The sequence below is a fragment of the Emys orbicularis genome, chromosome 1 (genome assembly GCF_028017835.1).
Source record: "Emys orbicularis isolate rEmyOrb1 chromosome 1, rEmyOrb1.hap1, whole genome shotgun sequence".
NCBI classification, from domain to species: domain Eukaryota; kingdom Metazoa; phylum Chordata; order Testudines; family Emydidae; genus Emys; species Emys orbicularis.
Genome location: NC_088683.1, coordinates 368,975,962 through 369,000,105, shown reverse-complemented (window position 1 = coordinate 369,000,105; position 24,144 = coordinate 368,975,962). Strand labels below are relative to the sequence as shown.

General features: G+C 55.9%; 3 protein-coding genes across 3 annotated transcripts; all 3 read left to right on the top strand.

The window, feature by feature from the left end:
• Positions 1–4,382: 4,382 nt before the first annotated feature.
• Positions 4,383–6,502, top strand: LOC135895469 (hemoglobin subunit beta). Its single transcript, XM_065423581.1, has 3 exons — positions 4,383–4,538; positions 4,666–4,888; positions 6,255–6,502. The coding sequence occupies exons 1-3, from the start codon at positions 4,447–4,449 to the stop codon at positions 6,381–6,383; spliced, it is 444 nt and encodes a 147-aa protein (XP_065279653.1). The 5' UTR covers positions 4,383–4,446; the 3' UTR covers positions 6,384–6,502.
• A 9,177-nt stretch (positions 6,503–15,679) lies between these two features.
• Positions 15,680–18,086, top strand: LOC135895465 (hemoglobin subunit beta). Its single transcript, XM_065423577.1, has 3 exons — positions 15,680–15,854; positions 15,972–16,194; positions 17,834–18,086. The coding sequence occupies exons 1-3, from the start codon at positions 15,763–15,765 to the stop codon at positions 17,960–17,962; spliced, it is 444 nt and encodes a 147-aa protein (XP_065279649.1). The 5' UTR covers positions 15,680–15,762; the 3' UTR covers positions 17,963–18,086.
• Positions 18,087–21,551: 3,465 nt separating this feature from the next.
• LOC135895468 (hemoglobin subunit beta) lies at positions 21,552–23,477 on the top strand. The gene is made up of 3 exons (XM_065423580.1): positions 21,552–21,690; positions 21,808–22,030; positions 23,290–23,477. Exons 1-3 carry the CDS (start codon positions 21,599–21,601, stop codon positions 23,416–23,418), a joined length of 444 nt encoding a protein of 147 aa, XP_065279652.1. The 5' UTR covers positions 21,552–21,598; the 3' UTR covers positions 23,419–23,477.
• Positions 23,478–24,144: the final 667 nt, after the last annotated feature.

Genomic DNA, 24,144 nt, shown 5'->3' with positions numbered 1-24,144 from the left:
ATGAGCGCTGGTCTAGACAAAGCCACAGAGCCCTGGGGGTGAGAGTGGACAGCAGGTTTGATGTGAGTCTGCTCTGGATATATACACAGAGCTATGAATGGCTGTGACATGACTGGCTGGTTCACCCCTGCATTGTCCCAGCTTTACTAGTGTCACTGTGGTAAGAGGTTAAGGAGCCCGTAGAGGGACAGAGGCCTTACGTTGCTATGGAGGCATAGCCAGGCCTCTGCACACAGGTGAATTTCCCCAGAGACAGCCATGAACACGCTACAATCAGCCCCGCTCTAGGCACCCTTTGAAGGAGATTGTCAGCGAGGCTGCACATGTATCGCAGAGACCAGCAGCCGGACCCTGCAGGTGTCAGCGTGCCCTCCGCTCCCATCTATACCAGGCACTCAGCAACTCACAGGGGCCCCGAGTCAGGAAGGCACTTCAGTGTGTGATTACCTTCCAGCATGTGCCTTCCTCAACCGGGGCCAGCACTGGGCCCAGTCAGGCCATCCTGCAGATGTGGCTAATGCTGGTAGCCACAGGCTATGAGCATCAGGGGTGGGGAGAAATGTGTGTGTGTGTAGGTCCCTGGTGCTTGTGCAGTTCTCTCCCCAACCCCGTTTGCCAAGCTCCCCTCCAGGATGTCACCTGGCTCATGAGATGGGGAGAGGAGGAACGGTCACGTTACCAACCCAGCAATATAGAACAGAACCTTACTGAGCAACTGGAGAATCTCACAGCTGCCCCTCCTCCTTCCCTTCCCCCCTTCATGCCCCTCGCTTGTTGCATCTTAAGAACATAAGAGCTGCCACACTGGCTCAGACCAGGGTCCATCTAGCTCAGAATCCTGTCTCCGACAGTGGTCAGGGGAATGTACCGAGCAGGGCAATCATGGACCGATCTGCCCCGGCTTCCACTCCTGGCTTCCGGCCGTCAGCAGGCTAAGGTCTCCCCAAGCACAGAGATGCAGCCCTGAGCCGCTTGGCTACGAGCCAAGTTCTTGTCTGACCGTGGTTTGAATGCTGGACGGAGTCCCCATCCATAGATTCATAGATTCATAGATTCTAGGACTGGAAGGGACCTCGAGAGGTCATCGAGTCCAGTCCCCTGCCCGCATGGCAGGACCAAATACTGTCTAGACCATCCCTGATAGACATTTATCTAACCTACTCTTAAATATCTCCAGAGATGGAGATTCCACAACCTCCCTAGGCAATTTATTCCAGTGTTTAACCACCCTGACAGTTAGGAACAGGAACTTTTTCCTAATGTCCAACCTAGACCTCCCTTGCTGCAGTTTAAACCCATTGCTTCTTGTTCTATCCTTAGAGGTGAAGGTGAACAAGTTTTCTCCCTCCTCCTTATGACACCCTTTTAGATACCTGAAAACTGCTATCATGTCCCCTCTCAGTCTTCTCTTTTCCAAACTAAACAAACCCAATTCTTTCAGCCTTCCTTCATAGGTCATGTTCTCAAGACCTTTAATCATTCTTGTTGCTCTTCTCTGGACCCTTTCCAATTTCTCCACATCTTTCTTGAAATGCGGTGCCCAGAACTGGACACAATACTCCAGCTGAGGCCTAACCAGAGCAGAGTAGAGCGGAAGAATGACTTCTCGTGTCTTGCTCACAACACACCTGTTAATACATCCCAGAATCATGTTTGCTTTTTTTGCAACAGCATCACACTGTTGACTCATATTTAGCTTGTGGTCCACTATAACCCCTAGATCCCTTTCTGCCGTACTCCTTCCTAGACAGTCTCTTCCCATTCTGTATGTGTGAAACTGATTTTTTCTTCCTAAGTGGAGCACTTTGCATTTGTCTTTGTTAAACTTCATCCTGTTTAACTCAGACCATTTCTCCAATTTGTCCAGAACATTTTGAATTATGACCCTGTCCTCCAAAGCAGTTGCAATCCCTCCCAGTTTGGTATCATCCGCAAACTTAATAAGCGTACTTTCTATGCCAATATCTAAGTCGTTAATGAAGATATTGAACAGAGCCGGTCCCAATCCCCGGAACTGAATCAGACCCCGCCTGGAGCGAACCTTGGGCTCTGGGGCTCAGGCTCTGCGCACGTCAGGGCAGGAGCCGTGGCTTTGCCTAGCATGTTTTGGGGGCACTGCAGAGATTAATTGTGACAGTAATAAGATCAATTATTATGGTTACTAATCTCCTTTGGGTGTGTATGGGAGATGCAAACTCCAGGGGGCAGAAAGGGCATTTCTGCCCTGATCTGAACCTAAACGCCCCTCTGTCTCCCTCACCTCATGTGCCTCCTAGAGCTTTACCCCATTTTGAACCCAAAGGCAGGAGAAAAAACTCTGTTACCCGGCAGGTTTTAACATTCAGCTTTGGGGGGGAGGGGGAATCTGATTATCTTTAAAGTGCTGTCCCAGCTCGAATTCAGGTTAGGAAAATGTCTAATAAACGATAGATTCAAATGTCTGGGCTGATCTTTGATTTCAGTGTGAGCTGGCAGCAATCACAGGATGCTGGAAATAACAAATGGAACCCCCCCCCCCCTCCCCCCCCGGTCACGCTGTCTAGTCCCCACGGCGAGTCAAGGATGGGTCCTCACAGTGCATTAGCCAGTGTGTAGTCTAGCGTTCTTCTACAGGGTTCAGGTGGGGTGTATGTCCGGGGTTGTGTTGAGACGTGCCTATATATGATTTAACTCTCTGTCTCCCAGGTCTTATAAAAAACATGGTCCTCTGAAGCCCGCAGGCCCCTTTAGCGTGTCAGGTGTGTGTACCTCAGAGCTGGAAAACTCCAGAAAGCTCTGGCCAGCGGTTTGGTAGATTTATCTGCAATGTGCAGCCGCGGCTCCTCATGAGTTATCAGCCCAATGGGACGGGGCTAAGCTGTTCTCTGAAAGGGGCCTCTTGAGCCAGCTCATGGGGCCCAAGTGAAATGGAGGGGTCCCTGTGCCAGCCTGTTCATTAGGAGTGTAAGGGGGAGGGATAGCTCAGTGGTTTGAGCATTGGCCTGCTAAACACAGGGTTGTGAGTTCAAACCTTGAGGAGGCCGCTTAGGGATCTGGGGTAAAAATCTGTCTGGGGATTGGTCCTGCTTTGAGCAGGGGGTTGGACTAGATGATCTCCTCAGGTCCTTTCCAACCCTGATATTCTATGATTCTAAGTTGGACACCATGTGAAATAGGCCAGGGGCTCAGCTGGTTTCAGTGCAGCTAGGTCAGCTTGTGCCAGCAGAGGGTCTGGGTCAGTGTTTTTAAATGTAGTCCCCAAAATACCTCCATGAAAAGCCAGATCCCGAGGTCTTCACTGGGCATCATATTCTGCCCTCGTTGACTCTGGGTTAAAGCCAGAGAAACACCACAAACACCTCAGTGGTTTGAGCATTGGCCTGCTAAACCCAGGGTTGTGAGTTCAATCCTTGAGGGGACCACTTAGGGATCTGGGGTATTTGGTCCTGCTAGTGGAGGCAGGGGGCTGGACTCGATGACCTTTCAAGGTCCTTTCCAGTTCTATGAGATAGGTATATCTCCATATATATAAACCCAGGGAGCCACCTGAAATTTTCACTCTCCCCTTGTTTAGGCCCTAAAATTACATGGAACCACTCCACATCATGGGCCTGACCCTCTCCTCCCCTGGGCCGTGACTTGCACCTGTGTCCCGTGGGTGCAAAACGTGATCACGCTGATCTGTCCGGATTTCATGCCCCATTCTCACTACACACGGTGTAAGGGAATGGAGAGCCCAGCCCTGTATTGGAAACTGTCAATGGGTCAGATCCTCCCACTGGTGTGAACGGGTGCTTGGCCATCGACCTTGCCGGCACACGTTGACCCCGCGGGGGAGCCGACACCGGGCCTCTATCTCCGCCAGGGGTCAGGGCCAGCCACATGTGTGTGACATGGCTAGTATGGCACACAATCAACCCCATGAAACCTGCACCAGGGGCGAGCGCATCCCTTAGCCAACCCCCTGCCAGCAACGTCCCATGTACAATACCCGCCCACAGACCCTCCACAGGGTCACAGCTGCCCCCTTGGGATTCACCCTAATGCACCTAGGGTCAGATCCTTCGCCGGGGTAACGCTGTAGTCCTCAGCGCAGCTCTGCCGAAGTGCAGGATCTGGGCCATTTGGAGTGGCCCTGCAGAGACATGTGGGGTTTGGGTCGTCCCTCTGGACAGGGCCCAAGGGTGGGGGTGGGCGTGTGTGCTGAAAGTAGGAGAGTCCCATAGGTTGAATTTAGCATGTCCGTTGGGACCCCGACTCAGCAGATCCCCTGCTGTACAGACTGACTCAGGCATGGAGTGGCCTCTCCCCAGCCAGCGCAGACCCCACCCCAGGGCTGACCAATGGCCATGTCCATAGAGAAGGGGAGGAGCTGAGGCTGGGGGATAAAAGCCCTGCTGGGGGTCTTCAGCTCATATACAGGTTCCTCCCTCATCTGCATCTGCAAAGGACCCCTCGCTCGTCACCATGGTGCACTGGACAGCCGAAGAGAAGCAGCTCATTACCAGCCTGTGGGGCAAGGTCAACGTGGCTGAATGTGGCGGTGAAGCCCTGGCCAGGTAGGCCAAGCCCCACGGCATCTGACCCGCTGTCCCCTCCCTCTCCCCGGGCTGGTGAAGCCGCTGCTTCTGCAGGGAGGCTGCAGTAACCCTGTGTGTGTCTCTGCTCCTGTCTCCCTCTCTCTAGGCTGCTGATCGTCTACCCCTGGACCCAGAGGTTCTTCTCTTCCTTCGGGAACCTCTCCAGCCCCACCGCCATCATCGGCAACCCCAAGGTCCGTGCCCACGGCAAGAAGGTGCTGACCTCCTTTGGGGAAGCCGTGAAGAACCTGGACAGCATCAAGGCCACCTACGCCAAGCTGAGCGAGCTGCATTGTGACAAGCTGCACGTGGATCCCGAGAACTTCAGGGTGAGTCGGGCTGCTGGGTCCCCCTCTTCGGTCCCCCAGGACAGGGCAGGGTTGAGTGGTGGTTCTCCCTTTGGGGCATGGAGGAGGCCACCGGTGAGCAAGCTCCCAAAGGGGCACTGGGCCATGGGTGAGAGCGAGAAAGTGACGCTGTATAATCCAGTACAAGGTGCCAGGCCGGGGGAGCAGGCTCAGGGGAGATTCTGAAGATGGCAGGATCCAGTAATGCAGGTGTAAATCTGCCGAGGCCACCTGGGCCCAGGATCCAGTGACAGGAGGGATGCAGAGAGGGGGTGGCGTGCTCTGAAGGGGGGAGGGGGCGTGATATGGGTTTGGTCCAAGAGAAGTGAGCGGGGGGCTAGGGGGAGGGATCTGTGGGGAGAAGGGCACGCTCGGGTGGATCAGCCCTTTTGGTGGGTGCCGAGTGGGATGTCCAGGGAGTGAAAGTGCTGCTCCCCCATGATGATCCCAGCCCCATAGTGCTGTGTGCACAAACCCCCCCCCCCCCCCCCCCGTCCCGCCCCTTTGGGCAAAGGGCTGATGGGAGGGAGGCGGGAAGGTGCTAAGGGCCTGCGGGAGGAAACCACGGGGCAGGCCCGGAGCGAAGGGCAGGTGCCAGTGGAAGCTAGAGAGGCGCGGGAGAGGGGGGATCACCGGGGTGGCGTTAGAAAGGTGGAGAGACGCCAGCGACAGACGGATACAGTGAAGAGGGCAGGGGTGGAGGGGTCAGGGGAACAACGGGGCCCAGGGGGAGGTGGTGGGAGCAAGGGGAAGGATGGCAAGTGGTGGGGGCCAGAAGAGGGGAAGGGTTTGTGGGAGAGGAAAGGGGTCAGAGCCAGGGAAGAGGGAGGAGAGAGCTGGTCAGAGTGACATTCCCCTGCTGCAGGGGACACCCCGTAGGTCCCACTTAAGCCCTATTGTGAGGACTTAAGTAGCATATAGGCCTTGTGCTGGCCTGGCCTTGCACTCGGGGGGACGAGGGGTGGGGAGAGAGAGTCACCCCACAGGAATAGAGGAGAAGACACGAGGAGTTAAGGTCAGAAAGACACAGAAGGGAGAGAGCAGGAGCTGGGGGAGGCAAAGAGAGCAGAACACACAGATGAAACAGAGACCGTTGCGGGGTCCTGGGCTGGGGAGAAAGTTTTCTGGCAGTGCCATGCAGATAAAATCTCAGAGCCCCAAACTCCATCATCCATTCATCAATCCACCACCCTCTCTCTCTCTCTCTCTCTAGCCCCCACCATGTATCTCCCTATATCTCTCCCTGACCACCATGGTCGCTGAGCAGCAGCCCTTACTAGCTAGAGAGACGTGGAGGGGTTCAGAGCCCCACTGACCAGGGCGGGATTTTCCTCTTTCTCCCCTTCAGCTCCTGGGTGACATCCTTGTCATCGTCCTGGCCGCCCACTTCGGGAGGGAGTTCACCCCTGCCTGCCAGGCCGCCTGGCAGAAGCTGGTCCGCGTGGTGGCCCATGCGCTCTCGTACAAGTACCGCTGAGCCCTCGGCAGGGACCCACCCGGCGAAGAGACCCTGCTCTGTTCCAGGCGCACCCGTGTGCGTGGAAATGCCCTTTGGGTACCAATGGCTGTAACAGTCAAATAAAACCCGTCCACTGCAGTTGCTCATGGTCCGTGTGTCTGTGTGCATGGGGCGGGATCCTGGGGGGTGGGGGCAGCGTGGAGAGGGGGGCTGGGAGATTTTATAAATGGGAAAGGGTTTAGCTCAGTTGCTGGTTTGTCTTTCTTGTTCTCTAAAGAGTGCTGCTTCTGGGATTTCCTGGCATTCTAGCTATGATGTTGTTATACTGGAAACCTCCAAACTGGCTGTAAAATGGAGTTGTCGCTCTCTGGACAGCTCTATTCACCTGTAACTTCTTAAAAAATGGATGTTTCTGGATTTATCCAGGCGACCCTCATGTACCGTTCCCAATTCCTCGCCCTTTGTCTGTTTCTTTGCCTCTTTGGATTCCAAGCCAGCAAACACATCCACACACAATTAGCTCTGGGAATCTGGTCTTGGAGGCTGTGGATGTGTGAGTCCCCTGGTTCGTTCCCTCCCTCCATGGACCATGAGGAAAACAGGATGGTTTGCATTTCCCTCAACAGCTGATAACACTTGCCGCTCTGCACTAAGACAATGACTATAATCAAGTCTCATGCTTCAGGGTTTCAGTCTGTCACCTGCAGAGGTCAGGAAGAAATCGCCTCCCCTTCCCCCATGCACAGTTGGCCAGATACATTTTGGGGGGAGATGCCCCTCTCTGAAGTATCAGAGATCAGCCATAGCTGGACGGGGTGGACCGGTGATCTGAGGTGGCCTGGAAAATCCTTTCTAGATGCCGGGCTGGTGGGTCTGGCTCACCTGCTCAGCGACTGAGATGATCCCTGGAATATCTCAGGCAGTCCAGGGAGTCCAGTCCACCAAGTGGTCTCTGAGCAGCTGTGCACCCCAGAGTGGCTGTAGCAACCCCTGACTCTAGCCTCTTTCTGCACTGGAGGTGGCAGCGGGCCTGGCTGTCCCACATGAGGCCTGCCCTGGGTGGGGGTGGGGATTTTATAGCCCCTGAATACGACTGGAGGGACATACGGGGGCTGCAGCAAACGGGACAGTCCCTCCCTCTGAATCATGGAGCTGGAAGGCAAACAGCCAAAGGACTTTGGTTTGGGCAGTTTATGACAAATGCTCCCCTCCCCCACTTCCCACTGACCAGGCTGAGAGCCAGGCCCAGCACTGACATGCCAGAATCACGAGTCAGGCCCTCCAAAGTTACTGGATTGGCTTCGAAATCACGAGATTTTAAAAATCTCTTTTGGATTCTTTCCCTTTGCCTTCTGGGTATTGAGCCCGGGGGCTTGGCGGTTTCCAGGTTTTCTCTGCAACAGGACCAGGCTGGGAACTTCTCATTTTCTTTTTAAATAAAAATTGACATTTTCACCCCCCCCCCAATGACTCCGGGAGCTGGGGCTTGAAGAAAAACACCAAAAATCAACAAACTGGGCAATAAAATGGAGAGACTCGGCAACCCCAGTTCAGCGCCCTGCTTCATACCCCGCAGCTGGCCCGCGTTTTGAGGGATGCCCAATTCCCCTATGTGCCACACAAGTCTGGCACCCGCCTCAGTTTCCCTGCTCTTACCAATCCCTTCCAGCTTTACCCGCGAAGCAGGGCTCAGGGAACATAGGGCGCTCCCAGTCAGAGTGGTTGTTGGCACAGAGCGGAAGGGTGCACTCGTGGGGAAGGTGCTGGCCTGGCCTCAGCTCGAACCCAGACCTTGGGCAGCTCACTTCATCTCGCTGGGCCTTAGGGCTCTGTGTGCAAAGTGGTACGTCTTTTCTCCCCCTCCTGGTCCTGCCTAGCTAGAGGGCAAGCTCCTTGGAGCAGGGGTTGTCGGCCCGGCCTGGTCTGTGTCAGTTAGACGAGCAAAAGGATCATGCTCCAACCGACAGAGCCATGCCGGCCAAAGTCCCAGTGTAGACACATTTAAGCCGGTGAAAGAGCGCTTTCCCCGGGATAGCTTGTTTTGTTTGGGGAAGTGGCATAAGCGATGCTGGCTAAGGTAGTCTTTGGCCGGCATAAGCTGCGTCTCTATTAGGGGGGCTTGCCGATACAGCCGGACCAGCAGAGCTCTACTGGCAAAGGCTTGCTAGTGCAGACAAGGCCTTGCTCTGCATCTAGACAGGGGCTGGCTCAGCCCTGCTCTTGTCTGCGGGCCCTAGTAGCCAATGTAATGCACATAATTAACATGCTCCTCGTTAGCGGGGTTGGCAGCAGCACTGCTGAGAAGGATCTGGGAGTCCGGGTGGATCACAAGGTCAACAGGAGTCAGCAATGTGATGCTGCTGCAAACAAAGCAAATGCAATGTTAGGTTGCACTAACAGAGGCATGTCACGGGAGGTGACAGGACCGCTCTATTCCGCGCTGGCCAGGCCTCAGCTGGAGTACGGTGTCCAGTTTGGGTCACCCATGTATAGGAAGGATGTAGAGAAACTGGAAAGGATCCAGAGATGTGGGACAAAGAGGATCCATGGGATGGAATACAAGCCACACAAGCAAAGGCTGAAGGAACCGGGTATGTTTAGCTTGGAAAAGAGGAGATGGCGGGGGAGGGGGGCGACATGCCAGCAGCCTTCAGATCCTTGATAGGCTGCCATAAAAAAGATGGAGAAAAGTTGTTCTCTCTTGCCACTGAGGGCAGGACAAGAGGTGATGGGTCAAACTGCAGCACAGCAGATTTAGATGAAATCTCAGGAAAAAACGTCCTAACTGTAAGAACAGGAGGACAATGGACCAGACGCCTCGGGAGGTTGTGGAAGCTCCTTCCCTGGAGGGTTTCCGAAGGTGGCAGGAACCATCTGTCTGGGATGGGCCAGACGCAACCAATCCTGCCTCATGGCGGGGGTTAGACTAGCTGACCCTGGCGGCCCCGTCTCGCCCTGTGGCTCTATGAGTCTATGATCCCATTCGAGCCGTGGCAGGCCCCCTACAGGACATCTGCCAGCCTCCTGCCCCACCCCCCTCCCTGACACCAATACATCTACGGGGGCATTCCCCACCTCCATCCATGGCACACCCTGCTCCCACGCCCCACCAGGTGAAGGGCTCTGGCCCAGCAGGCACCGACGGGAACAACGGTTACACAATATGAATCCTGTGCTTTCCTCTCCCCAGTGGGCTGGGGGCATAGGGTCTCTGCACTGCTGGCATTGCGTGGTGTGGCCAGCACGCTGGGGAGCCTGAGCCAAAGAACCGTAGAAACGTAGGGCTGGAAGGGAGCTCCGGAGGCCATCTAGTCCAGTCCCCTGCGCTGAGGCAGGGCCAGGTAATACTAGACCAGCCCTGAGAAGTGTTTGTCCAGCCTGGTCTTACAAACCTCCAGTGATGGGGATCCTACGACCTCCCTAGTAACTGTTCCAGAGCTTCACTGCCTGAGAGTTCGAAAGTTTTTCCTAATATCAGACCTAAAACTCCCTGCTGCAGTTTAAGCCCATTGCTTCTTGTCCTGCCTTTGGCGGCCACAGAGATTGGTGCTCTTTATAACAAGCTTTTCCATCGCTGAGAACTGGTATCATGTCCCCCCTCGGCCCTCTCTTCTCTAGGCTAAACAGGGCCGGTTCTTTCAACCTTTCTGCACGGGTCAGGTTTGCCAAACCTCCGCTCAGTTTTGTTGCTCTCCTCCAGACTCTCTCCAACTGTCCCCATCTTTCCTAGAGCGCGGGGCCCACAGCAGGACACGGTACGCAGCTGAGGCCTCCCAATTATCTGCCTTGGCCTACAGGCAACACTCTTGTTAATCCACCCCAGAATGAGATTTGCCTTTTTTGCAACAGCATCACACTGTTGACTCATGTTTAATTTGTGATCCACTATAGCCCAGATCCTTTTCAGCCGTACGACCACCTAGCCAGTCATCACCCAGTTTGTAGTTGTGCCTTTGATTTTCCCTTCCTAAGTATCCCCGCCTGTCACGCGGGGCACCGGGGTTTGATTCCGTGATGGGGAGCCGTATGGAACCCTCACATCTCCTGGGGGTGGTGTTCTGTCCCATCTAGTGGCACCGAGACCCCTGAGCGATTAGTGAGTCTGCTCTACAGCCTCAGCTAAGCGCCATGTGGCATTTAGCTCCCGAGGTCCCAGGTTTGATCCTGTGGGTGTTACGTTTGCACTTGTCTCTATTGAATTTCATCTTGCTGATTTCAGACCAATTCTCCAATTTGTGAAGATCAGTTTGAATTCTAATCATAGAATCATAGGACTGGAAGGGACCTCCAGAGGTCATCTAGTCCAGTCCCCTGCACTCATGGCAGGGCTAAGTATTATCTAGACCATCCCTGACAGGGGTTTGTCCAACCTGCTCTTAAAAATCTCCAATGATGGAGATTCCACCACCTCCTTAGGCAATTTATTCCAGTGCTTAACCACCCTGACAGTTAGGAAGTTTTTCCTAATGTCCAACCTAAACCGCCCTTGCTGCAATTTAAGCCCATTGCTTCTTGTTCTATCCTCAGAGGTTAATCCTGACCTCCAAAGTGCTAGCAGCCCTTCCCAGCTTGCCAACGTCCACAAACTTTATACGCATGCTCTCCACTCCATTAGCCAAGTCATTAATGAAATGTAGAACAGCACCGGACCCAGGACTGACCCCGGCAGGACCCACTAGATACGCCCTCCCAGCTGGATAATGAATCAGTGACAACGACTTTGAGTACAGTCTTCCAACTGGTTGTGCACCCACCGTCTAGTAATGTCATGTGACCGCACTGCCCTAGTTGGCATAGGAGAAAGTCATGTAGGAGTGTGTCAAAAGCCTCACCACAATGGAGATCTCTTGTGTCTACTGCTTCCCTCCAGCCACGAGGCCAGTTACTAAGGGGCCAGTTGAAAGACCCCCGCCCGTTCCCTCCAGCAGATGCGGGGGTGGGAGGGGTGATGTTAATTGCCACAGTGCGCAGCCCCGGGGTTCGGAAGGACAGTTGGTGCCCTGCCCGAGGATATCCACACACACCCTTCCCCACAAAGGGCTACAGAAGAAGGTTAAGCCATAGGTTTGTTTTGGGATTCAGACTACATCTAGCTCCAGTTCCTGGCTCTGGCCCAGGGCTAGTTTGGGCCCAGGCCTGTAGTGCAGGCTCTCCCGAGTTCCAATTCCGGCTCTGACACACTCTCCCTCTGTGGACTTGGGCAACTCCCATCCCCGCTCTGTGCCTCAGTTTCCCCAATAGTACAGTGGGGTGAAGGATCCTGACCTGCCTTACAGGCAGGGGAGGGTTAATAAATGTGGCTTGGAGGAGGCCTATTGTGCCGCTGCCTTACATGACTAACTTACCATGCCATTCGCCACAGAGGCTGACACAAACACCCAGCCCCTGCTCCTCACATCCCCTGCAGGCTCCCCAGACAGACCCAGGTTCCCGTTCTCAGGCCCTGAGGACAGAGCATTATTGACCGCAACTGTGGGACGTTTTGCCAGACGAGACAAAGAAAGGAAGGTCTTGCAGCTAACGCACCGGCCTGGGGCTCCGGAGAGAGGCCTCAAGTTCTGCTGCAGAATCCTGGGCAAGTCACTCAGTTGCCCCAGGCCTGGATTTCCACCAGTTCAATGGGCACCATGACACCGCTCAGCTGCCTCCTTCCCTGGAGAAGCAGCCGTTTCTGCAGGGACGGTGCTTATCCGTGGGCCTGTCTCTGCTCGTGGCTCCCCATGTAGGCTGCTGATCATCTACCCTTAGGTCCAGAGGTTTTTGACTTCCTTCGGGAACCGCTCCAGCCCTACCGCCAGCCGCGCGAACCCCCCGGCACCACGGTGCTCAGTTCCTGTAACTATGCCAGTGTGGGGTGAACAGTGCACCCACGAGAGACAGCTCAGGGGAACTTCCAAAGACACGCTGCCGGTGCCACCCGTGAAAGGGGTCGGGGGCAGCGCCAGGGGATGCAGGGGGAATCTGTGGGGAGACGGGTGCAGACAGGCTGACTGGAAGAACCTGCAGCGCGGCGGAGCCGGCGGAGGGAGTTGCACGAGTGGGAGAACTCACAAGTGGAGGAGGAAAGGCGGCAGGAGGGGAAGGGAAAGGGGGAGAGCGAGGGCCAGGAGGTGGTTAACCGCCAGGGCAGTGAAAGAGGAGGGGGGGAAGTAAAGTGAAAGCCAGTGCTGGCGAAGGAAGAAGTGGGGAGGGACTGAAGCGGCCGGCGCTGGAGAGAGAAGGACAGCAGAGGCCCCGAAGGAGAAGCGAGGGGGATCCGAGGCAGAGCGCTAAGGGGAACTGAGGAAATTCAGGATCCCGGCGAGTGCTCCACAGGAAGGGTGATGGCAGACCCCGGGGCTGTGACAAAACCGCTGCCGGCATCTCACCGAATACTTGGATAACTAGAGGCTAATTCTTGTGCTGGCTCCGGGAGGGGGGGGGGGTTACCCCCCTCCCGAACAAGCCTAGAAGGTGCCTGAGCCCTTGTGTGACATTTGCCTTTCCCAGCCTGGGAGGGAGGGTGAAGTCAAGGGGATAGAGAGGGATTTAAAAACGGGGGGGGGAGGGGGGTATTTTCTTCCTTCTCCCCTCCAGCTCCCGGCTGACTCCTCATCGTCGCCCTGATGGCGTTCACTCCTGTGTGCCAGGCAGCCTGGCAAAAGCTGGTCCGTGTGGTGACCTACAAGTGCCACTAAACCATCCGCAGGGACCCATGTGAGGACGACAGCCTGTTACCTTCCAGGCACAGCTCCCCGCAGGGGAATACCGATGGCCCAACAGCCAAATACAAACCATCCACTGCAGTCTGCCTGTTGTCCCTAGTCTGTGTGTGCTGCGGGAGCTAGGGCCCGGGGAGGGGCAGGGACAGGGGTGCTGAGACATTTCATAACCAGGAAATGGGTTAGCTCATGGCTTGGTTTCTAAGGGCTGGTGGAAATGAGGCACTCTGAAAGGCATATATCCAGCGAGGCATTATCAGGGACTAGTCAGGCCTGTCACAACTGAACACACGCAGAAATACACCAGCACACGCACAGAAATACACACACACACGCACAGAAATACACACACACCGAAATACACTCTCTCTCACAAATACACACACAGAAATACACACACACACAGAGAAATACACACACAGACATGCGTAGAAATATACACACACACAGGGAGATACACACACACACACAACAATACTCTCTCTCTCTCGCTCTCTCTCTCTCTCACACACACACACACACAAACAGAAATACACACACTCTCTCACATACACACACAGAAATACACACACACACACACACACACACAGAAAAATACATACACACAGGTACACACATAGAAATACACACACAGAAATACACTCTCTCTCTCTCACAGACACACTGAAATACACACACACACAGAAATACACACACACACACACACAGCATACACTCTCTCACACACACACACACACAGAAATACACTCTCTCTCTCACATATACACACAGAAATACACACACAGAAATACACACTCTCTCTCTCACACACACACTGAAATACACACACACACACACAGAAATACACTCTCTCTCTCTCTCGCACACACACACACAGAGAAATACTCTCTGTCTCTCTCTCTGTCTCTCTCTCACACACACAGGGAGATACACACATACAGAGAAATACACACACACAGAAATACTCTCTCTCTCTCTCTCTCTCTCACACACACACACACACACACAGAAATACACACTCTCTCTCTCTCTCTCTCTCACACACACACACACACACACACAGATATACACACACACTGAGATGTTTTAATCACATAGGTGTCATGGTGCAAGACTGCTGCTGCTGCTTCCGCAGGCGTGGTGGGGCTGCTCACGTGTGTAAAGTTACTCGCACGCACAAGTGTCGGCGGGAGCAGGCCCTGAGACTGGGATGGGAGTGCTCCTTCTTTCATGTGTGCCCCAGCGTGGTCAGCTGAAGAAAGACATCACTGAATGTTCAATGTATTGCCCACGAAAACACTCGGGGGACGTTCACTGCACCCACCCGTGACGGACGCCCCCCCCCCCCCCCTCGCCCCTGCAGATCGCCTGCCCGCTAACGTAGCGAAGAGAGAGGCGACGGGGCGATCACCAGTCCCCAGCCCCCCTCTCAACGCTCGCTAGGCCCTGGCAAGCGGGGCAGTACTCCTGTATTGGGCATGCTCTTTTCCGCTCCAACGAGACTGGGTGAAAAGACAGCCCCAAAGCAGGCCCTGAAAGTAGCTGCACGTGTTTAAAGAAGTGAATCACAATGAATCCTGTGCTGCCGTCTCCCCGGAGAGCCAGGGCTCCACAGCCCAGCCTCTCTTTCGGAGCCGGCCCCAAAGAGCTGGGCAGCCACGGGAGAGATTCCCATTGACTCCTGCTGGCTCTGGATCGGCTCACAGCCGCTGTGTCTCGGGTGACCCAAGGCCCGGGCCTGGGGCTGGATGGAGGTGGAAGCAGACGCAGCCCACAGCTGGGCGCCTAGTCCAACACAAACACATCCGCCCTGTGCCCCGCCCCGGCCATGGCTCAGGACAGCACGCAAGGGCATTGTCCTGCTCTACAAAGCTCTTTACCAGTGTGGCCGGAGCTACCCAGAGCCGGGCTCTCACTACGTGGCCCCTAGACGGCTCCATTCCAGAGGTCAGACCCGGGTCCCAGTGACCAGGCCTGCCACTGGCTGTGGAGAGGCGGGGTTGTTTTCAGCTCTGCTACAGACTTTCTGGCTCGCCTTGGCCATGTCCCTTCCCCGCTCTGTGCGACGGAAGTGATGATCCTTCCTGTCCCCCGCCCTTCATTTGTATTTAGAGTGCAGGGCCTGGTCTGCTCTGCCTAGCTCTATCATCAGTTCTCCGACGGAGGGGCTCGCTCATACCCTGCCTGGCAGGACGGGGCCCTGGGGCTGGGCAATAAATCATAACTCATCTGACTGGCGACGATACTAATACGAGACCGAGGTGTGCCCACAGCCAACCGGGTTCAAATCAAGGGGAAAAGCAAATGTTTTCATCCAGCCTTCCCCCAGGACTTGTTCCTTCGAGGGAGTGAGTGGGGCCGGCGTGGTCCTTAGGTCTCGGCCTAGATCTCTGCACCACCCTTTGGCAGCTGGGTATGGGAGCTGCCTGGCCGAAGGCAGGAGAACAGATGGAGGGGGGCCAGAGCTCTGCCACTGCATTAGCTCCTGGCACTTTGCCCCGCAGACCACACCCCGACTCACAGTGCCTCCTCCTCCAGGCTGCCCTGGCAGCGTTGGCCTCGGGCCCAGCCAATGGCCGTGTGGGCTAAGATGAGGAGGAGCCATGGTTAGGGTATAAAAGTCCCCGAAGGGGACTCCAGCTCAGCTACGGGTTCCTCACGCAGCTGACGCGCCGAGCAGAACCACTCTCCTCACCATGGTGCACTGGACAGCCGAAGAGAAGCAGCTCATTACCAGCCTGTGGGCCAAGGTCAATGTGGAGGAATGCGGCGGCGAAGCCCTGGCCAGGTAGGCCGAGCCCCACGGCATCTGCATGGCTGCTTCCTGGGCTGGCAAAGCCGCTACTTCTGCAGGGAGTCTGCGCTAACCCTGTGCGTGTCTCTGCTCCTGTCTCCCTCTCTCTAGGCTGCTGATTGTCTACCCCTGGACCCAGAGGTTCTTCTCTTCCTTCGGAAACCTCTCCAGTGCCGAAGCCATCCTCCACAACGCCCACGTCCATGCCCACGGCAAGAAGGTGCTGACCTCCTTTGGGGAAGCCGTGAAGAACCTGGACCACATCAAGCAAACCTTTGCCACTCTGAGCAAGCTGCACTGCGAGAAGCTGCATGTGGATCCTGAGAACTTCAAGGTGAGTCCGGCTCTGGGCTGACCCCTCTTCCCAGCCCCCTGCCCATCCCCGGAGCATGGCCAGCAGGAGCAACCGTGGCCATCCTTGGTTCTGGGTCAGTCACTTGCAGGCAAGGTCCCAGGAGAGCAGGGCCAAAGGTGGCCTCCTGGGCAATGGCGTCAGCAGCTCCACACCATCCACGGAAGTGATACCAGGCTTGGATGATCAGGGTCTTCACCAGGGAGGGCTCAAGGGGAAACTCTGAATCGTCTCAGGTTCAGGGACCCCGTGACAAATCCGCGGATGCCACCTGCGGGAGGGGACTAAACATGAGAGGGATTCAGATTGGGAGGGGAAAGTTCTGAGTGGGGAAAGCGCAGAGAGGTGGGCAGCAGGCGAGGGGACGCGCCCGTGGGAGGGGAAATCTCTGTAGTCAGGGCGTTCACAGCCTGCCTGGATCCTTGCTGGGTGGCGTATCCGTGGTGGGTGAGGACTGCTGTGCCATCATGCTACCAGGGCTCTGCGCAGCTCCCTGCTTAGCGCTTCTCCTATGGGCAGGAGGTTCACACGCGTTGGGGGAGTGGCAGCAAAAGCCTCAAGGGACGGGGTGAGGAAACCACGAGGCGGGAAGGAGAGAGACGAGGGGGGCATGGAGCAACGGTGTGGGAGGGGGAAGAAGTCAAAGTGCGTTAAAGGGTTCGGGGTGCAAGCAGGCGACTGGAGGAAGAGGAGGCGTGGAGGCACGAGGGGAAGGGAAAGGCAGAGAGGGATGGCGAGGAGGTGGGTAAAGTGAGGGCAGCAGGGAGGAAGGGGAAGGAAAAGTGAAAGCAGCAGTGGGAGCAGGAAGAGGTCTGAGCCAGGGGACGTCAGGAGAGAGACCATCAGTCTGGAGGAGACAAAAGGACAATGTAGGAGTCAGAGACAGGAGAGACGCAGGAGGAAAGAAGAGTGGGATTTGGGGAAGAGACAACCCAGACATGCCGGTGAGTGGCAGGAGCTTTCTGGGGTGAGGCGCATTTTCAGGCAACCTTTGGTCTCTGGTAGCACAAATCCCCACCTCCCTGAATCCTGATATTGCAGTAACTGGGGGCTGCTGTTTGGATTTGTGCTCTGGGGTAGGGGTGGGAGGTGAGCCTCCTGGCTCGGCAGGCGTCCCGAGGCTGAGAACCTCACGGAGCATTTTGGAAGGCGCCAGGTGCCCAGTTTCATGTCATTCTGCAGAGACACACAGGCTCCTCTGAGCAAGGAAGGGCAGTGAGAAATTCCACTGGCCGAAACACCCGAGTGCCAGAGTCCCCCCGGGGTTTGTAACACCAGCGAAAGAGGATGGTCACGCTGGGGTGAGGCTGGCGTGATGCAACAGAGGCTCAGGCCAACAGTCCATATACTCTATATAGGGCCCCCAGGAGTGCCCTTGAGCTACAAAACCAGGTTGCTGGTTAATGTTCTTTAATGGGCTCTCCTGGGGAGGGAGGCAAGTGAGTTTCTATTGCAGGGTTGAAGGGAGCAGAGTCTCCAGCTAGTTTTACAAACCCCCAGAATAGTTCGAGGGCTCCATAAAGCAAAGATCCCCTGCACCAGCCCTGAGCTTTGAATAGAGAGAGGTGGGAGATCAGAGCGGTGCTGACCCGGGGGGTATTTTCTTCCTTCTCCTCTCCAGCTCCTGGGCAATGTCCTCATCATTGTCCTGGCCTCTCACTTTGCGAAGGAGTTCACTCCTGCCTGCCAGGCCGCCTGGCAAAAGCTGGTCGGCGCGGTGGCCCATGCTCTGGCCCTCGGGTACCACTGAATCATCTGGAGGGACCCACCAGCGGGAAGTCTCCAGCTACCTCCCAGGCTCCTCTGCACGTATGGGAATCCCCTCCTGGGAGTGACAGGCTGTAACAACCAAATAAAAACCTTCTGCTGAAGTCTCCCTGAGTCCCTGTGTCTGTGTGCGCGTGGGGAGGGTGGAGGAGGGCTCGGGGTGGCGAGAACCGGGGGGGTGCTTGTAGATTTCATAGAGCGACAATGGGTCAGCGCCTTCGCTGGTTTGTCTTTCTTCACTTCTAAGGGTGAATGTCCTGCGCTCTGAAAACTAGCCTCACAAATCACCAGGGCCAGGGGACCTCCAGGCCTGCCACAAGTGAGCACACTAAGGGAGAGTGTCACACACACACACACACACACACACACACCCCGCTATGGAGCACCTTGAATGAGAAGTTGTGTAAGGTGCTCAAAGCAGAAAGCCCGCAGTGAGTGGAACCCCCTGGGGTATTTCAGTGCACTATTTATTTATTATCGGGGGTAGCCGTGTTAGTCTGTATCCACAAAAACAACAAGGAGGCCAGTGGCACCTTATGCCCAAATAAATCTGTTAGTCTTTAAGGTGCCACCAGACTCCTTGCTATTTATTTATTGTCTTTCTAGCGGTCAGAGCAAATAAGAACGACACCCCCCACCCCCCTGCAAGGGAAGGTTTTTATCAGCTCACGCTCTCTGCTGGCATGCTGCCTCGGAGCAGTTTGCTGACTCACACCGGCTCAGTCCAGGCATGGGTGGGGGCAGTTTTTAGATAAATGGTTTAAAGGGAGCTATCAAGACCTGGCCAGACTTGGTTCAGTGCATCCCTTGCCAACACCCTTCTTGCGTGGCCTCCTGGGGCCCGATCCTGCCAGCCGTTATGTGTATGAGTAACTTGATGCTGGAGAGTAGCTGCCATTCGGTTCAAGGAGCACCCCTCCCCTGCCCCTTTCTGTGTGAAGTTATTCAGATGTATAAGCATTCACAGCACGGGACCTGTAGGTTGTAAATAAATGCAAAGTAATGCACATTGGAAAACATAATCCCCACTGTACATATACAATGATGGGGTCTAAATTAGCTGTTACCACTCAAGAAAGAGATCTTGGAGTCATTGTGGATAGTTCTCTGAAATCTTCCCCTCAATGTGTAACAACAGTCCAAAAAGTGAACAGAATTTTAGAACCATTAGGGAAGGGATAGATAATAAGACACAACATAACATATTGTCTCTGTATAAATAGTGTGTGCAGATGTGGTCGCCCCATTTCAAAAAAGATGTATTGGAATTGGAAAAGGTTCAGAAAAGAGCAAAAAAAAATGATTAGGAGTACGGAACGGCTGCCATATGAGGAGAAATTAATAAGAATTGGACTGTTCAGCTTGGAAAAAAGACGACTAAGGGGGAATACGCTAGAGGTCTATAAAATCATGCCTGGTGTGGAGAAAGTAAATAAGGAAGTGTTATTTACTCCTTCTCATAATACAAGAACTAGGGGTCACAATGAAATTAACAGGCAGCAGGTTTAAAACAAACATGAGGAAGTATTTCTTCACACAACGCACAGTCAACCTGTGGAACTCTTTGCCAGAGGATGTTGTGATGGCCAAGACCATAACAGGGTTCAAAAAAGAACTAGAGAAGTTCATGGAGGATAGGACCATCAATGGCTAATAGCCAGGATGGGCAGAGATGGTGTCCCTAGCCTCTGTTTGTCAGAAGCTGGGTATGGGTGACGGGGGATGGATCGCTTGGTGATTCCCTGTTCTGTTCATTCCCTCTGGGGCACCTGGCATTGGCCACTGTCGGAAGACAGGATACTGGGCTAGATGGCCCTTTGGTCTGAGCCAGTATGGCTGTTCTTATGTTCTTATGTAACCTGGCCTGGGAGCAGGACAGCACTTTCCTTCCTGGCTGCACAGGGCCTGCTGCTTTCAGGTGAATAACCACGAGAGTAACAGAGACATTCTTCACTGTCAGGGAGAACTGGAAACAACAGAGGAAAGTGGCATCCCATAGCAGCAACATGCAATGGATACTCCCCCACCCCACCCCCCCAGCCCCTGCCAGCCTCCTTCCCACTACCAAAGGTAAGAGACACTTCTGCCTGCCCCCCACGCCAAACACAGGGAATAAATTAAGAGGTGTTTGCCACCCACCAGCCCCCTAGGGCAGGGAAGGTTATTGAGTTCCCCGACTTCCCCAGTTGGGGGCAGTCAGTACCTCCTCCGCGCCATGCTCTCCAGCCATCATGCTGAGAACTGCAGTGGACACATTGACATGAACAGGCGATATTAGCAAAGGCAAATGGAGACTGTGCCTCTGTCTCCCCAGAAGCCAGGTATCTGCGGTTGGGATTGCAGGTCCAGAACCCCCTCTGGAGCCTGATCCACAGCCTGTTAAAACCCGTGGGGAGACTCCTGTGGATGTCGGTCGGCTTCGGCTCAGGCCCACAGTCCCTCTGTCCGAAGGACAAGTGCACCCCAGGCACGTCGGCCGGATCCTCACGTAGCCTGGTGGTCTGCCATGCTCTGCAGACGCCAGCCATTGTCCGGCTCCAGAGGCCTCCCCCAGTGGGGATGTGGCTACGGGAGAGCCGGCCTCCCACTCCGTCACCCCACGATGGCTCCGCTGCACAGGACACAGCGAGCAGGCGCTGGGAACAGAGTGGCCGTGGCTGGGGGACTCCTTGTGAGAAGAGACCAGGTGAACCCCAGGGTGGCTGGGTTTGGGTCAAGGGCTACGACGTGCCTTTCCGAGACAGCCCTTTCCTGAATCAATGAACTGCAGGATAAAAGGCTCCCCAGAGTCACACTCTAGTGCCCGTGGGACCCCAGCTTGTGCGGTGGACTGGCGAGAGGGTTAGTGTCAGAGGCGCTTTGCTGAGGGGAGAGCTGGGCTGAGGGACAGGCCCCGGTAGACGGCGGCATGGGTAGTTGATGGGCCGCCACGTGGCCGAAGGGGTGAGCTGGCCCTATGGCCTGTTGGTTGGTCGTTTTAAACAGCGGGCAGAGCATGGTGAGGGGGGAGCTTTCTATCCACTCTGAGTGGAGCTGGGGGAAAGGGGGAAATTCCCCTCTGCACAGAGCAGCAGTGCTAGAGCTAGGCACCTGCTTGTGCCCCTTTCCGAGGGCGTAGAGAGCCCGTGTGGTAAAGTGTAAACCATTAGTGCAGGAGAGCTGGGTTTGCTGCTCACTTCGGGGTTCTTTGGAAACAGGCTGCATCTGAGGAGCTCTGCACCCTGCCCCAAACTCCCCAGTCAGCACCGGACGCAGGCCCAGGGCAAGACTCTGGGCACCAGCCAGCCCAGGTGGGAAGGGCTAAGTGGGACTGGATCGGTACCTCTCCCTCGGGCCAGCTCCCTGCCTGGGGTCCCAGACCCCCTTCGAGAGCAGTGGGCTGCTGGTATAGAGAGCGGGGACTAGCGCTGAGCCCTGCCCTCACCTCGCCTGGGGCCCCCTCCTCGGAGATCACACCCTCCCCAGCCAGCGCAGACCCCACCCCAGGGCTGACCAATGGCCGTGTCTACAGAGAGGGGGAGGAGCTGAGGCTGGGGGATAAAGGCCCTGCTGGGGGTCTGCCGCTCAGCTACAGGTTCCTCCCTCATCTGCATCTGCAAAGGACCCCTCGCTCGTCACCATGGTGCACTGGACAGCCGAAGAGAAGCAGCTCATTACCAGCCTGTGGGGCAAGGTCAATGTGGAGGAATGCGGCGGCGAAGCCCTGGCCAGGTAGGCCGAGCCCCACGGCATCTGCCCCACTGTCTCCCAGGCTGGCGAAGCCGCTGCTTCTGCAAGGAGGCTGCAGTAACCCTGTGCGTGTCTCTGCTCCTGTCTCCCTCTCTTTAGGCTGCTGATCGTCTACCCCTGGACCCAGAGGTTCTTCTCTTCCTTCGGGAACCTCTCCAGCCCCACCGCCATTACGGGCAACCCCAAGGTCCGTGCCCATGGCAAGAAGGTGCTGACCTCCTTTGGGGAAGCCGTGAAGAACCTGGACAACATCAAGGCCACCTACGCCAAGCTGAGCGAGCTGCATTGCAACAAGCTGCATGTGGATCCCGAGAACTTCAGGGTGAGTCGGGCTCTGAGCTGACCCCTCTGCCCAGCCCCCTAGGGACACGGGGCCGGCCTTTGGGGCAGGGAGGCGTCGCTTAGGGGGGAGCTCCGGGAAGCACTTAGATGCAGTGAGTAAATAATATGGCAGAGAGATGCCAGCCTGCCATGAACGGCGTCTCCCCCGAAGAGGGGGAGTTTGCAGCGTCCCATGGTCAGTAGTCGTGCAGTGAAGGGGTGGGGTATTTGGGGAGGGCAGAGGGTTAGGGGGAGCAGCAGTGGGGTGGGACTCTGGTGGGAGAGGGCAGAGGGGATCCTTGGAGGAAGGCAGGGATTGCCACAGCGTGATGGGCTCTGCTCCAACCCCACGTCCCCCCACCCTGTGATCCAGAGCAGATCTCTGCTTAGTCCCCGCTGGTAGCAGGAGGCAGGCTGCAAAATGGCCATTTCTGGTTCTTTTTCATGTTAACTTGGTTCCAAAGTTGCCAGGTTTCCATCAAAGAAACCAACCAAACCAGATTGTTTGTTTGTTGAAAACGGACAGTTTTCAGTTTGGGCCTTTGAAAATCTTTGAAAAACAAAACAAAACAAAACTATTTCCCGCCAGCCCAGGTTTTTTCCCCCTCCAGAAATGTCTGGCTTGTCTGCTGAAAAAAACACGTGGGTGGTATTTTTTTGGACCGGCGCCAGGAAGTGGCACCAGAACGGGTCCCCATAACCGCGCTGCAGACAGGGGGCCAGTCGGGTCGGCCGGGAAAGCGGGGGGTTGCGGGAGGAGGGTCATTGAAGCCAGGGAAGCCCGGGTGGGTGCAGAGAACCAGGGGAGAAAGGCAGGTGTGGGGTGGTGGGTAGCAGGTGAACTAGAGCCGGTGGGGCTGGGGGATGCAAGGAAGCAAGGGGTGGAACGAGGCACGTGAAGAGAACACACGGCTTTGGAGGGGACCCCCCTGGGGCTCACGGGGGACTTAGACACAGTGACCAGCCCTTGTTGGGGCCCTCTGCATGACGGGGGGGAGGGGGATCAGGGACAGGAAAAGGACTCCGGAAAACAATGCCCGCAGTCTATATGCCCTAGAGAGGGACCCCGGCTGGGCTAGAAAGTGTCTGATGGGCTCTTGTACCCCTAAGCCATGTCCCGGGCTGCCCTTGGTGTGTTTGAAAAGAGACAAGAGACGAGCAGAAACAACCCAGGAGAAAAGGGTTGGGAGGGGGGTAGGGAACCCCGGCACACAGGTGTGCGGAGGTTCAAGGGGGTATTTTCTTCCTTCTCCCCTGCAGCTCCTGGGTGACATCCTCATCATCGTCCTGGGTGCCCACTTCGGGAGGGAGTTCACCCCTGCCTGCCAGGCCGCCTGGCAGAAGCTGGCCGGCGTGGTGGCCCACGCGCTGTCCCACGAGTACCACTGAGCTCTCGGCAGGGACCCACGGGACGGAGAGAGCTTGCTTCATTCCAGGCCCCTCTGCACCCTGGCGGCCGGCAGGCTGTAACAGTCAAATAAAAGCCTTGCACTGCAGCCCTCACCACGTGTCTGCGTCTCTGTGTGCACTGGGGCGGGGGGGGGGACACACGGGAGGTCTGGGGGCACCTGCTGTTGCCCGCTGATGGGTTTGCTTCTTGTTCTCTAAGGATTGGTGCAGCCAGAATTCGCTGCCCCCTGAAAATAATCCTCGAGGCCCCGCGGCACTGGGGGAGCGCCCAGGTCTGCGCAAAGCGAGCCCCACTGACCCCCTCCCTCCATGCCAAAGCACGGCAGCTCCTTAGGACAGGCCGGCAAAGGACCTGGCTGATGCTGCAAATCAACAGGACTGACACCAAAACAACCCCAGTTCCCCCTCGCCCTGGGGTTCATCAGCAGATCACTAGGGGCGCCAGTTACTTTTCAGCGGAATTGCAAGGAAAGCCAGCAGTTCAAGGGATGCACTCTCAAAACCCAGCCAAAGGGCTCTCAGCTGCTCCCCCACCCCTTGAACCAACTCACCCCAGTACCTGGCTGATGGGTGCCCTGCACCCCTTTGAATCCAGACCCAGGGGCAGCGGGCACCCTCCTCCCCACCTCACCCTTCCCTCTCTCCAGGTCCATTTGCTCCCCAGCCATCCTGAGGGGCAGTCACCTCCCCCACTACCCTCTTACA

Excerpts from the sequence above, each read along its gene's own strand:
- LOC135895469 (XM_065423581.1), top strand. The coding sequence starts at position 4,447 with ATGGTGCACTGGACAGCCGAAGAGAAGCAGCTCATTACCAGCCTGTGG. Across the intron at positions 4,539-4,665 it reads GGCGGTGAAGCCCTGGCCAG|GCTGCTGATCGTCTACCCCT; the intron begins GTAGGCCAAGCC and ends CCCTCTCTCTAG. Across the intron at positions 4,889-6,254 it reads TGGATCCCGAGAACTTCAGG|CTCCTGGGTGACATCCTTGT; the intron begins GTGAGTCGGGCT and ends TCTCCCCTTCAG.
- LOC135895465 (XM_065423577.1), top strand. The coding sequence starts at position 15,763 with ATGGTGCACTGGACAGCCGAAGAGAAGCAGCTCATTACCAGCCTGTGG. Across the intron at positions 15,855-15,971 it reads GGCGGCGAAGCCCTGGCCAG|GCTGCTGATTGTCTACCCCT; the intron begins GTAGGCCGAGCC and ends CCCTCTCTCTAG. Across the intron at positions 16,195-17,833 it reads TGGATCCTGAGAACTTCAAG|CTCCTGGGCAATGTCCTCAT; the intron begins GTGAGTCCGGCT and ends TCTCCTCTCCAG.
- LOC135895468 (XM_065423580.1), top strand. The coding sequence starts at position 21,599 with ATGGTGCACTGGACAGCCGAAGAGAAGCAGCTCATTACCAGCCTGTGG. Across the intron at positions 21,691-21,807 it reads GGCGGCGAAGCCCTGGCCAG|GCTGCTGATCGTCTACCCCT; the intron begins GTAGGCCGAGCC and ends CCCTCTCTTTAG. Across the intron at positions 22,031-23,289 it reads TGGATCCCGAGAACTTCAGG|CTCCTGGGTGACATCCTCAT; the intron begins GTGAGTCGGGCT and ends TCTCCCCTGCAG.